General features: G+C 33.8%; 1 protein-coding gene and 1 pseudogene across 1 annotated transcript; one reads left to right on the forward strand and one right to left on the reverse strand.

Annotated features, from left to right (window-relative positions):
- Positions 1-758: 758 nt before the first annotated feature.
- LOC114379499 (protein SHORT HYPOCOTYL IN WHITE LIGHT 1-like) lies at positions 759-3611 on the reverse strand. The gene is made up of 4 exons (XM_028338185.1): positions 3377-3611; positions 3091-3297; positions 2170-2235; positions 759-1151 (listed from the first exon to the last, which is right to left on the reverse strand). The coding sequence occupies exons 1-4, from the start codon at positions 3548-3550 to the stop codon at positions 1017-1019; spliced, it is 582 nt and encodes a 193-aa protein (XP_028193986.1). The 5' UTR covers positions 3551-3611; the 3' UTR covers positions 759-1016.
- Positions 3612-4253: 642 nt separating this feature from the next.
- LOC114369446 lies at positions 4254-6943 on the forward strand (annotated as a pseudogene).
- The last annotated feature ends 7262 nt before the right edge of the window (positions 6944-14205 follow it).

Consider the following 14205-nt stretch of genomic DNA (forward strand, 5'->3'; position numbering starts at 1 on the left):
TAAGAGTTGTATTGTTGATGTAATAATTACTAGTGACATGATAAAATATTAAGATCCATAACATGTGACTGTGTTTCACGATTAGAGATACTCAAAGAATATAGCTTTTGGGCAAATTTAGTCAGCACTATTAGTTTGTGTTTGATTTTTTAATTATTTTTACATACATTCCAAGTCAGTTAAATGAGAAAATATGTGACACAATAGATTAACTTGAACTTCTGCTTTGGCCCTACCAACGGATATCCAAACACACTACCAATATTAGTACCATCAAATGTCAATTGAATTATATCAAAACTTAACTTTTTTTTTTTAAGCATTTTTTAAAAATTATTAACATTTAGTTACTATTGCCGTGTGGATGAATATATAGGATTAAAACCTTACGGCTATCAAATTATATATAGTCTGATGTTTTGAATACAGCGTTGAGTTGCACTGAAAAATGTAATCGTAGCTCCAGAAAACAGTCTTGGCAGATCAATAATCAGAGCAATTATAATTGCATCATTGAGACTGACATAAAATTACACCTAATAATTCCATGTGGTAATCTCCAAATATTCGTACCCAAGGATGCCTATATTCATCTGAATAAATACATAAAAACATTTTTCATCAAGAAAATCAAATAAATTATGTACCCCAAGAAAATTCTACTTCTACTTCATATGAAAGCAATCAAAAAACTGAGGAGATATGCAAGTAATATTCAATTGGTGTGAGCCAAAGATCATAGATCTCAAAGAATAGGAAAGGAGTCTCAGAAGTAACTCATTGTGTAATTGATTGATATAATAAAGATACAGTGATAGTGTGTAAGTGCTCTATTTATAGAGCTTATTTCTATCAAAGCTACTTACTCTTAACACAATCAAACCAATCTTGGATAAGCCATTGGGTTAGTGATACGAAATTTAAATAATTGATCGTAAGTTCAAATCTCATTGTCATTGTTGGGACTACAAACGAAACTCACATAAACCGTCTTTTGTTAGAAGTTGAAGAGAGGTTTAGGCTACAGCACCAAAGGAATTCCCCCCTTGATTGAAGCTATTCCCACTTGACTGGAAGTAAGAAACTGCTGCCCAAATCACACGCAGGACCAGAATTGCAGCAAATACAGTACCTCCAAGAGTGCAGATGATCTACAATTGATAGTTAAATATTACCAATGGCCGTTATCTCCTACTTGATAAGTCACAGTTCATAGAGATTATACATTTTCTTCTTTGGTTTTGTATTTTGCTGTTTCACTGAACTTATCATTTGAAGGAAGATAATCTAAGACAGTTCATAGGAATTGCCTAAGGAATGCTGTTTCGTTTAAATAAAGAGACAGAGATATCAGATATGCATGCGTATGGACGGATTCACTTTTGTTGTAGCATTGCAAGTAGCAACACAATGGAATAAGGAAAGAAAAAAAAACCAATATTGTTTGATTTATGTTCTTTCCCTTTATTAGGTTGTGATTGGAGCCTTTTTTAAATAAATAAATAAATAAATAATAATTTAAAACAAAATGTATGAAATTTATATAAAAGGTGGGTAGAAATGATAATGTATTTTCTAATCATATAGAAGAAATTTTGCAAAGGAAATACTGAAATATGCCATAACCATAGTTCAGCCTTGCGCGTAGATTCTATGATCACAATTTGATGTCTCTTCAGCCAACTCAGAATTGAAATTTTCAATATATATTCCAAGACCTAAAAATACAATAATCTAATTCCTATTCCACCTATAGGTCATTCACATCCATCATTTCATCATTTGTTTGTAGTACTAGTAATTTAATGGGGAAAATGAGAGGTGCAATCCAATGCATGCATTGTGCATTAAAGAGTGTGCCAATTACATTTCAATACAAGATTTCTGCAAAAAACAAGTTGTTTAAGAAATGAGCGGAATGCTTTTTTCTACTAGTCACTGTAAGAGAGGTATTATTTGCTTGCACACCCTCTACTACTAGCCTTCCCTTATATCTCTTATTTACACCTCAGGAAAAGAATTGATTCAATATTTCAATTCAAGCAGTGTTTATAACAGGGAAATGCTGGGAAAATTAATAATAGGAAAGGTAAGGTAAAAGAAACTGAGATTTCAACTTCAACTAGCCATAAATTCCCATTTAAGCCATTCAGTAATGAGAAGTAATACCTCAAGAAGTGCTTTGACAACAGAAAGTGAAGCAAGTAGCAGAGTCCCATCAACGGCAAAAGAAACCTGAATTTGGCACATTCAAATGGAAAGAAATAAGAGAAAGCAGTCAAAGATTAATTCCAGTACATGAGCTTTCAGAAAAGAAGCCATAGGCACATTCAAATACTAGCCTAATGTCTAGAAATCAAAAGAAAACCAGGAAATAAGGTTCAATGCATCTAGCTTAAATTTTAGGGAGTAATTGTGTTCATTTTTTTTTATTACAAACCACTTTCTGACCCAAAATAAACTAATTAAAAAATAAGCCTAATCTTGCAAATTGAAACTTGTAAAGTACAAGACAAGTTTAAATTACTAGAAGGACAAATACTTGGAGACATTTTCATAAGTGTTTTTCGTATTGTTCTTCAATTAGAATTAAAGTTTGACATCAGTAATTTTTTGTGTAATAAAAGTTTCTATTAAATACATAAGTTATCAATGTAAAATTCTAATTCTGATTAGAAAATAATAGCAAAATCACCTAATTAACTAAGAGAAAATAGGCTATGCACTCACAGGGTAAACCGTTTTACACCATCTTCCAATCTCAACTCACAATATATGGTAAGTTTGCTGACTTTAATGATAACTATCCTAAAAATCATAACAGTATAAAACTACTTTACAATGTCAGTGCGTAATCATTAAACTCATTAACTAATTGGGATTTGAGGGGTGGGGGAAGTAGGAAACCTGAAGCTACAGCTAGAAGCAAAATTCAACAATCAATTATACACATAAATTAGGGATATACACAGCTAACTATTCATGATCTCTAATGCACTAACCTGAACCATAATTCATTAATTTAGTAGCTACAAAATTTAAACTAAAAAAATTTGATGATTTAAAAGCATTGAAGAAAGGGGCACTCACGAGCTGGGGCGATATTACAGTGGGCAAAACAGAGCGAGACGCTTTCTTTGCCCTCTTAGACACTTTTTTAAACATGCTCTGCAAGAATCTGATCAACAAATCCACGCTACTCTCTGCATCGTCCTCGTCATCACTTTCGTCTTCAACTCCATCGTACTCATCAAAACCCGCTTCATCCATCGCGTATCCCCCACCCGAGCTATTCAGCTTCAGAAGAAGAAGAAAAAAAACAAAGTGAAACAAATGAGAAATTAAAATTGAGTCACTATTCATATAAAGTATATACCTTGCCATGGCAATTGGTGATTATTGGCTTTAAACGACGGTTGTGGTAGAATCCGGAATGAAAGGGTTGGATAGAAAAGGGAGCATTGTTTGAAGAGAAGTGGCGATGCTTGGAGGAGTGTGAAGGGCGCGTGAGATTGATTAATGCTGTTGTTGTTGCAGTAGCTCCTGCCATTGGAGACAGAACATGGAGTTTGTTTTTTTTTAATATTTGATTATTATCGTTTGGACGAAGAAAGAACATGGACGACAACATTAACCTCGGTTTGTTTTTGGGAATTACTTCCTGCAGCCCCATTTTTTCCATGCACCCTGTAGAAAAAGTGAATGGACAAACATGCCCTTAATCCCAGTAGCATCCCCTTCCCTCTCCTTTGCCATCCTTGAGCCGCAAACTCTAGATCCCTGATGGTGCGTGAAGTGTGACCATCACCCCCGCTAACGTCTGTTGCCATTGGTTCACATTCGTTGTGGTTCGATGGCACAGGGAGGGTGGAAGAAAATGGAGTGGCTCAAGATAGAGAGGTTGGAGACAATTCCAGTGACATATAAGACTACAGACATTCCCAGAATCCACGACAACGTGACCCATCTTGAACCTATTCTGAAATAACTATTCTCGAATAGGAATAAAGAATCCAGAAACCTATTATGGAACACCAATTCCATGAAAAATATATTTTGGAATATTTGTTATAGAATAAGAATACTCTTTCAAAATGACCACTCCATAATAAAGGGAGGGTAATATTGGCATTTTGGAAGATTTGGAGGTGTAGGAAGTAAAAGTCTTTGGTTTTTTATTCAGTAATTAAACTTTTGCGCCTTTTAAAAGATGGGTGGGTGTTGCTAGGTGCATCTAGTATTTGCATCCAATATTTTCTCATTTTTCCAATTTTACTCTTTACTCTTACGGAAGAAGTTTCGGTAGGAACGTTTCACCGCTTCTCTGTTCTTTTCTACCCCTGCAAAACCCACTGAATGGAAGCGAATCCCACCCACCATGGGAATGACACCTCGGAGGCGCCAGCGCCGCCCATGGTGGACCCGTCCCCATCTCCGCCGCCTCAAATGAAAGAAGAGGAGATGGACGCGGAGAAAGGCGGTGACACATCTCTTCCGATGAGCGTTGTTCCGGCGCATTTGACGGTGTCCAAAGCGGCGGCGAAGAGGCCGTCGAAGGATCGGCACACGAAGGTGGAGGGTCGTGGCCGGAGAATCAGGATGCCGGCGACATGTGCGGCGAGGATCTTCTAGCTGACGCGGGAACTAGGACACAAGTCCGACGGGGAAACAATCCAGTGGTTGCTGGAGCACGCTGAGCCGAGAATCATCGAGGGGAGAACGAAAGATTTTAGCATCTCATGGCACAATAATATGTCCTTATAGTAAGAGTTCTGGTTTGTCTCATGGCACATAAAAGTGACCGAAATAATAATATGTCCTTCTAGTAAGAGTTCTGGTTTGTCTTTAGTTTTGGCATCTCATGGCACAATTCAGTTATATTTAATACACGTAGTGGATTAAATATTTGCATTATGTAAGAGTCAGGGAATGAAGGCAAAAGGAAATTCAGATTTGTTGCAGTAACACATTTGGGTTCTTCTTTAAAGTTGTGTCTTATTTGTCTAAAATCTGCAGTTGCCGTACTCATCCAACGTATGCTAAAACAAAGTTCTAGACACAATTATATGCTTTATATATTATTTTAGACGATCTTCATCACATGGTTAAAAAATAAATATAGACACATTTTTCAACAGAATTCAAACCTTCTTCGTCATGTTGCAGAAACTAAGTACATAAACTAAGTGCATATATAATTTGAAGTTAATACTATTATACATGCATTTCAATATAAATTTAGCGGATAAAAATAAAATCAAAATAAAAACAGAAGATTAATTTTGTTTTGTTAACAGAAATAATTTTACTTCAAACTAATTTTACACCTTTTGAGAACCAAATTTGCCCTTTTTCTTTTTTTTTTGCTAGACTAACCTGACTCGTTGCTTTATATATATGTCTTGATGTAACCCTTCGATGCCATGCCCTTCCTTCGCTAAATATGTTAAGATTCACACAAAGTAAGTAGCTATCAAACCAGTCAATATTCCTGGACTCACTAGTTACACAGAACCTTAATCGAGCAAATACCATCCAACACTCCCATGCACGTCACGTCGTCACAAAGCCAATTGAAAGCCGAGCTAAAGGGCACCACGTCCATTTCCTTTCAAAACCCTACCACCACTCTCTTCAACAACCCTCTCTCGGGAGCACTCAAAGGGTGCCTCGGAAGCCTCGATGGGGCATGTATATATTGAGAAGCTCTTGCTCCACTGTGCCAGTGCTTTGGAGAGCAACGATGTCACCTTGGCTCAACAAGTCGTGTGGGTGCTCAACAACGTTGCTTCCCCTGTGGGGGACACTAACCAAAGGCTCACCTCGTGGTTCTTAAGGGCCTTAATCTCCAGGGCTTCAAGAATTTGCCCCACTGCCATGAGTTTTAAAGGAAGCAACACCATTCAAAGGAGGTTGATGTGTGCCACCGAGCTTGCCGGGTATGTGGATCTAATTCCTTGGCATAGGTTTGGGTATTGTGCATCCAACAATGAGATTTACAAAGCAATAACGGGGATCCAAAGGGTGCATATTGTAGATTTTAGCATAACTCATTGTATGCTATGACATACTTTTATAGATGCTTTAGCAAAAAGGCCCTAAGGACCCCCTTCACTTAGAATCACGGTTCCATCTTGTAGACCACATGTACCCCTGATAGAACGCAGGACTTGCACCCCAAGAGGGAAGCCCGTAAACCAGCTTATTTGACGTAGACCAGTAGGTTATTATAGTAATTACGTAGCACGTAGCATGTAGTGCAGTAGCACGTAGGAGTGAGTGTCGTAAGTGCGCAATAAAGTTTTAGGATCATGTCAGTGTTGTCGGTTTGTTATTGCGTGTATGCGATCGTGCTGTAATGGAAGGTTTTAGTTGTCGAGAACCTTTAAAAAGGCAACAGTGCTCTGAATAAAAGTAGAGAATATTCACCATGCTTTTGTTTTCCTTCTTCCTCCCGGAGATTATCCTTGCTCTCGAACCCAAGGAGCAGCCCGTATCAACCCCCCTTAGTCAATATATCAATACATGAAGTTGGGTTACGTTTAGGAAATGTTGCTAAGTTCAGAGATGTCCCTTTTGAATTCAATGTTATAGGAAATACAGGACCATTAACACCAGCGGAATTGAGTGATGAATCAACTAATTTTCACTTTGAAGCAATGTTAAGTCTCGGTCGGCGGCACCCTCAATTCCGACATCCTCAGCAGCAAGACCCGAGGGAGAAGTTGACACTTCGAAAAAGCGAAGGAGGAGAGCATCAAAGAGCGAATTCATCGACGTGAACGAAAACCAGGTTTCTGTCTCTTCAGGGCTGGCACCAATCGTGCAAAGCGCGTATGAAAGTGGTGTTGGTGGTGGACTTGTTCCTCTGTGGCATGGTAACACTGCTGTTTCGGGGCCTTTCTTCATGTTCTCGAACGCTTCAAACCCAGTTCTTCCGTAAGCTTACGGACGAAAGTTCTTTTATCACGGAATAACTTCTTCCTTAATATTCTTACGGAAGAAATTCTTCTCTAAGAATTATAGAACTCCTAAGGAAGAATTTTTTTCATAATAGTGAAAGGTAAAATTAGAAAAATGAAAAAATACTGAGTGCCCAATAACAATGTTAGGTGTACTTAACAACACCTAAAATGGGCTTGAATATTAGCCCGGCCCGACCCAGATAGGTGATCAAGGAGAGAATGGTTCTCCTCAATTTTTTTTGTTGAAGAGATTGAAATTGGAATATTCAGTATTCAGTATCCAAGATATAAATGCATTAGAACCCCTTCACAACATTTTCTTCATTCAGAAACCAATTTTAAACACATTTCCTTGCATCAACACGATGAATCTTCCTAATTAAACACACCAGTAACCATTGCAAAGATTTCAAATTTCCAAAGGAAGCTGGAAGCCTTTGGAGCTGTTTGCACATGTCTAACCTCAACCAAATAAGATTTTCCAACATTCCTATTGATTCCGGCAATTCAGTAATGTTTGCCTCATGCATGTCCAAACTGGTAAGTGGTAAGAGCTTAGGGGGTGTTTGGTTTGGTTGTTTTCTGTTTTCATTTTCACTGAAAACAGAAAACGGTGATGAAAATGTGTTTGGTTTGATTTCTGAAAACATTTTCAACGAAAATGAAAACAGTAAACAACTAGAAAATGAAAACAAAAAATTTTCGTTTTCAGTATTTTCAGTTGAGAACAGAAACCTCATTTTGGTTAAAATGAAATTGCGGTGACAATGAATGTAGTTTTAAGTAAATCTAAAAATACAAAAAGACAATAAGTCAATATATCATAAATTTCCAGTATTTTTATTTCATGAAAACAGAAAACAAGAAATCAAACCAAACATGTTTTCATAATTCAAATCTTTTAAAAATGAAAACAGTTTTCAGAAAATGAAAGCAGAAAATGAAAATGTAAACCAAACACCCCCTTAGAAACCAGGGATGACTCAAGGACTTGAGAGGCCTAAAGCAAATTTAAGAATGAGGCCTTTTATTTACTCATAAAATAGTTTATTAAAATTATCATTATTTTATTTAAAATTAATTTTTTGGACTTTTTGTGATGCAAAATTATCGATTAAATTCTCGTAATTAATTTCATTTAACATTTCTTTTTCAATAGACAGTAACGCCAACCAGTTCAATCTTTGTTGAGATATTGTTGATCTTAAGTAATTTTTTTATTATTTTTAGCTTTGAAAAATTCCTTTAAGCTAACTGATATTGGTATTGTTAACATTATTCTATAAGCTATATACGTATTTGGAAAAGAATTTATTCTTTTTATATAATTAAGAATGTCAATTGGTTTATCATTTTCTAATCCTATAATTTTTTTTAAGATATTTAATTTCGAAAATAAATCTAATTCATCATCATCCAACAAATTATCATGTTTCAAAGATTTTTTAAGGTTTATGCATTTCTCTTTTAAAAGTGTACAATCTAGTAACTTTAATTTTTAAATACTAATTAAAAAATAAAAAATATTTTAATTGTTATTTACGGTACTAATAAAAAGATTAACTGTTATTTATAATATTTTAATTAAAATTTACTTTTAAATATAATTTTACAATAATTTTTTTTGAGGAATATTAATACTAAAAAATAATAATTTCAAAGCCTTCTTTTTAGGGACTAAAGCCCTTACTTGAGCTGTTTGTGCCTTAAGCGGCCCTGTAGAAACCTGAGATGCTGACCTTTTTTAATCTCAGGCTTTTCTAACATTTGCATGGCACCAATTTGATCTGGCAAATTGGTAATTTTTGTGCCATCTAGCTGAAGCTCAACAATAGAAACTAATGCTTCTATTGACACAGGCAATTTGTCATGAGAAGTGTCTCCAACAAACAGTTTCCTTAAATATGATAAAGTTAACCAATAGAAGCAGGCAATTCTTTAATTCCACTGATGTCCAAAAATAATTGTGCCAGTGAAATTAGTTTCCCAATAGAGTTTAGGAAGCACTGGAAGTAAGTGAATTGCAGCTCATCAAACTAATCTTCTCAAGTTTTTCCAAGAATCAACAGAATCTGACAATTCCTCTAATGATGTGTGATTGAGTGACAATTCTTGCAGGGAGCAGAGTTTCCCAATGAGAGAGAGAGAGAGAGAGAGATGGCTTTGAGATGTGACTTAGCTAACCAACACTAATATGCGTTTTCTTGTATTATGTCCGATTCTAATGTAGTGTTGACTTTGGTCAATGTTTATGAACTTGGGTTGGTCTCGCTTTTTCGGCCTAGAGAAATTGTTATACAGATTGTGCCCAAGCCCAATCCATAACATTATGTAACATTAATATTAGGATAAAGCTCACCAAAAAAATAATATTAGGATAAAATATGTTATTGGTGTCTCAAAATTCTGTTTTAGCCACTATAAAAGGATAAATCTACTATGAATTACTCATAATTATCAATGAGTTAAGTTATTAATCATCAAGTTAACGTTTATCATTTATTGTTAAAAAATGCATTGTTAATGGAATGATCATATGAATATGATTAATATTAGTGACCACTAAACAATATATATTTAAAATAACACGGAATGTAAGATTTTAAGTGTTGATATAACGGCGTATGTATAAGGAAACTGAACCTACGATGAAAGAAGCTTGCAAGAGAATGATGTTCCCAAGTGCAACTTTTAGTACTGTAAGCATATTTAGTGCATGCTTTTGTACCCAAAAATCTATTGGTTCCTTTGCACAGAATCATGCATTGGAGTTCCTGAAGACCCTTGTGCTTGCGACACATGTCAGACTTATTCGAGTTCCAGAACAAAATTATTAACCACATTAAACTGTAGGGGAGCATTTGGCAAAGTTGTAGTGTACGAATCCATAAAAGAAGACGAGATTCATGCAAAGGCAAAATCTGTTGCCTCCATTATGCCATATTGGGTTGTATTACTATTATCACCCTTGAGTATTTTTCTTTTTTGTTAAACAATATTGTTCTTTATCTCTCTGTCTCTGCCCCAAAAGCAGAGAGATGTTAAGACATATCTATAGGATAGAAAGAGTATCTTAGAGTACTTGCTACATTATTCAGATATACTAAGTCCCATTTTTTTCATATATATATATAGAGATATAAATTGCGAAGTAGGTGATTGAATTACATAAAGGAGCAGGATTCGAATTGTATTTGGCCACTATAAATGGGAGAAGAACAAGGCAAGTAATTTTGTTATTGATGAAAAATAGAAATTTTAATAAATTCATAATATTTTTTTATCATCATGACATAATTAATATTAGTGTGAAATATTTACTTTAATCTCGGTCACAATTTGACTTAACAATTTTTATTGGAGTCTCCTAATCTAATTATATTTTTTTTCGTTCACACGATTCAAATTTCAAAGTTTTATTTTAAAAAAGTAAGTTTAGTTTTACTCGAATTAATGATAAAAATGAATTCATAATTTATTAGTATATTTTTTTTAATAATAATATTGGTATAAAGTTGTCTCTGTTGAAAATAATGATAAATTTTTATTGAGAATTTTAAATGCATATAAAATAGATATTTTTCTTTCAAGATAATTTATTTATATCTAAGTCGGTTAAGATTTGAACTATCGACCGATTAAGATTGATTATACATTTAATTTATTAGTACGGTTAATTTTTAATTTTCCATAAATAACTAAGATTGGTTATTTCACCCTCTGAAGTGAAATTTAGTTAGACAACGCCATCATGAAATAAAGTTTTTTTTTTCTAGGGTCAGCAGAGTATGTATATGTATGTGTGCGTGTAGTATATATAATCCTGAGGACATACAGTTCTTCAAAAGCTCCTTGAAGCTTGGCATGCAAAAAAGCCAAAATCTAAATATATAAAATACTATAAAGAGTCCAGCACAAAATGAAAGTATGAAGCTGAATAATTTTTTGTTTCATACATCGAATCCAACCTTCGAAATGAAAGCAATGGTTTATCACTTCAGCGCTGTCACTATCTGGCCATAGATGCAAAAAGATTAGCCTTTTGATAACAAATCCACTAAGATACGGAAATCCAGTAATGTAGAGAGATAATCTTTCGCTTCCACTGTCTATATATGTTTGCCAGACTTGCATTAAATATCTTCCATTACCCACTTCCAGGATATATTCTCTTCATTAAAAGCATAGCTATGTTTTAGTTGCACGACTTGCTTCAACTGTTTGATTTGATTTTGGTGGTAATGTGGTACTATTATTTTATTGATTGGGCAATAAGTAATTAATAATGTATTTAAACATCAAAAACTTATACCAATGCAGTATTTTTCATAATATATGAAACTTCATGTATGGTCTTGTGGACGTGGTATTCTTTGTTTCTTTAATAGGAGTATCTTTTTTCGTTCATATTTTCCGTGTGACTAGCAAATTTACTGCATGATTTCACAAAATCTTTGGAATGAAGACTAACTAATGTGTTTCCATGTGCCCTTCAGCATAATTAATAATATCGATTCCATGAACATGGATATCTGTATCAATTGGAAAGGAATTATTCCAATTTAACCAATATTCTCGAATTTAAATTTTAAGTAAGTATATAATTATGTCAAATACTCAAAAAAATAATTTAACACATACAATGATCTTATTTGTCTCAAGTAAAATTATCTATCATACATGTAGTTTTTACCAAAAAAAATATGGGATAGTTTGCAGGACAATATGTTGTCTGGATTTCTAACTCGTTGGAATCGTTCACTACTTCACTCTGGTGAACGAACCAACCAAGCATTATAACCATGCATTATGATAATTACAAACTCACAAAATAGCAATCAAATTAATAAAGCTAGTTATGTATAAACGTGAGGCCATTTGATCCCGTTTGACTTTATCTGGTAGCAAGAGGTATACATATCATATATGAAGAGTAAGACCTTAATGTATAGCTTGGCTATATATAAACTATACAGAAAATCCTATGTCACTTGAAAATTGAAATTAATACGTCGAATAGCTTACGTATTCATTGTCCTTTAGACCAACATACCTAGTGGCCCATTGGTTATTTATAGCTCTACTGACTTATACATGCAGATACACTGAAGATTCGTATAGACTTAGGAAAGTTAATTGAAAAGTTTATTTGACTTAATGGGTTCTAAATAAAAAATGATCCTTTTTGTCTAATTTAGAATAAAATATTGTCTCAAAAACCATTTGAGTTAGTGCTTGTTAGGCAAACTTCTATAATTGATTTCTTCTTAGCATAGGATAGGTCTTAATGTAAAATCCATAATTAAAATTAATATGGACACACTTTTTGTCCCTTTCAATTCAACTGTCACGGTGTTGCTCATAGTCTTGCTTAGTCGGGTGTCTCCGACGCATGTTTCCTTTGCTCCATGACGGTAGGATTGATACTTGTAAAAACTTCGAAGCTCAATTAAGTCAATTATATATAGGCCTTGATCCAAAAGTTAGGATTTGAGAGAGACATATATGCCTTATCTTTTGTGGGGTTGGATATATAAGATGATCAATATTGATCCTAGATAATAAGGGGATCGATCTTATTTGAAAGGAAATTGATCTCTCAAAATTTGTGTAGTTGTAATGTGTGTTTGGAACCAAATCGACAACGCATATTTCTACTCTCTTTCCACGTCTATCAAAGCAACAAGAAGTTACTTTTGCAACTGTTAAGTATGTCGACGTGATTTTTATGCCGATGTGGTGGGATAATGTTGTTCCAATACTAGTTAATTTATCGTTTTAATTTAAGTAGGTAAGATGTCACATGGAAGGTTTTAGTCTATTGAGCTATCACAAACTTAGACTAACCGGGCTTCAACATATGTTTTAATCATATTTTATTCTCATCACTGAGTCGATCTTATTGATATATTTTTTAAATTACATTTATCGATCGACTCAGAATCAATTTTAAAATAAATAATAAATATTCCTTTTGTGAAAATGCTAGTTCATAAACTTTTTGAAAAAGAATATATCTCATGTATTATTATGTGCCCATCTTCTAGATGAATTAGTCACTAGCAGACAAGCCATATGAATTTTAGCCATCTGTTGTGGGACAACTCCAAAAAGTTGTCTGCAAATGAGCGAATCAGCTTGTGGCGATTTGCCCTCTGGACCTTAGCCTTATAACTCTCCATCGAATTCATTAACTTTGGTAGATGTTCGCAGGTATAAATCACTGTCAAAGTGTGAATAATATGTGTATATGTAATATTCCACACCTCAAACATGTGCCATAGGCCAAGGCATCAATTCCTAAAGCTTGTTAGAGTAATCCATCACTTGTTGCTATGATATGAATAACTAAGTTATATATATATATATATATATATATATATATATCCTCTATGTATCTTCAAGGTGAAGCTATTACAGTAAAAAGCATTGGATTCTCCAACAAAAATCACCTTTGGTCTTTCATTATTGTAAGATTCATGCATAATGGATAAGACAAAATGTGCCATATGCTTTGGCCATATGGAGAATTAAGATGTGGGACGTGTTATATATATATTCCCCTAATCACAGCCCTCATTCAAAGGAACCAGCTTCTAGCTTCTGTTTGTAATCTATTCCATACTTTCTTTTTGGGTAAACCTGATGTACCCTTTAAACAAGAGCTAAAGACGAATGTCTCATATACTAAAATTTATCTAAGAGATTGTTCTTTCTCAATAAATATTCTTTTATACATACAAATTTAAAAATTAAATCTCTAATTACATATTAACCGAATAAGTTTATCTATTAACCATAGATTCTATAGAGTTTCTGATGCATATATTCATTTTTTTTCTATTTAATTTAGCATAGAGATTCTTTATGGAAATACCTTTACGTCCAACAGATCAGAGTATATATATATATATATATATATATATATATATATATATATATATATATATATATATATATATATATATATATAATTTGCAGCCGCAACTAAGAGTGGTTCACAAGATATATTAAAGCATATGTGTATGTGGGCCATTAATCTGGCAGCCACTATTAGCTGAGCATATATGGTATTAAAGATGGCAACATACTTTGATGAATAAGTGTTTAAAGTACGACTTTTTTTAACCCCAAAAAATATATTACACAAATAATATAAATTAAAAAATTATTTATCCAAATGATACAAAATATTATTTAAGATGAGAAATCGGTCCATCCTAAACCAATTTTTCACCTG

Source organism: Glycine soja, chromosome 2 (assembly GCF_004193775.1).
Source record: "Glycine soja cultivar W05 chromosome 2, ASM419377v2, whole genome shotgun sequence".
Taxonomy (NCBI): Eukaryota; Viridiplantae; Streptophyta; class Magnoliopsida; order Fabales; family Fabaceae; genus Glycine; species Glycine soja.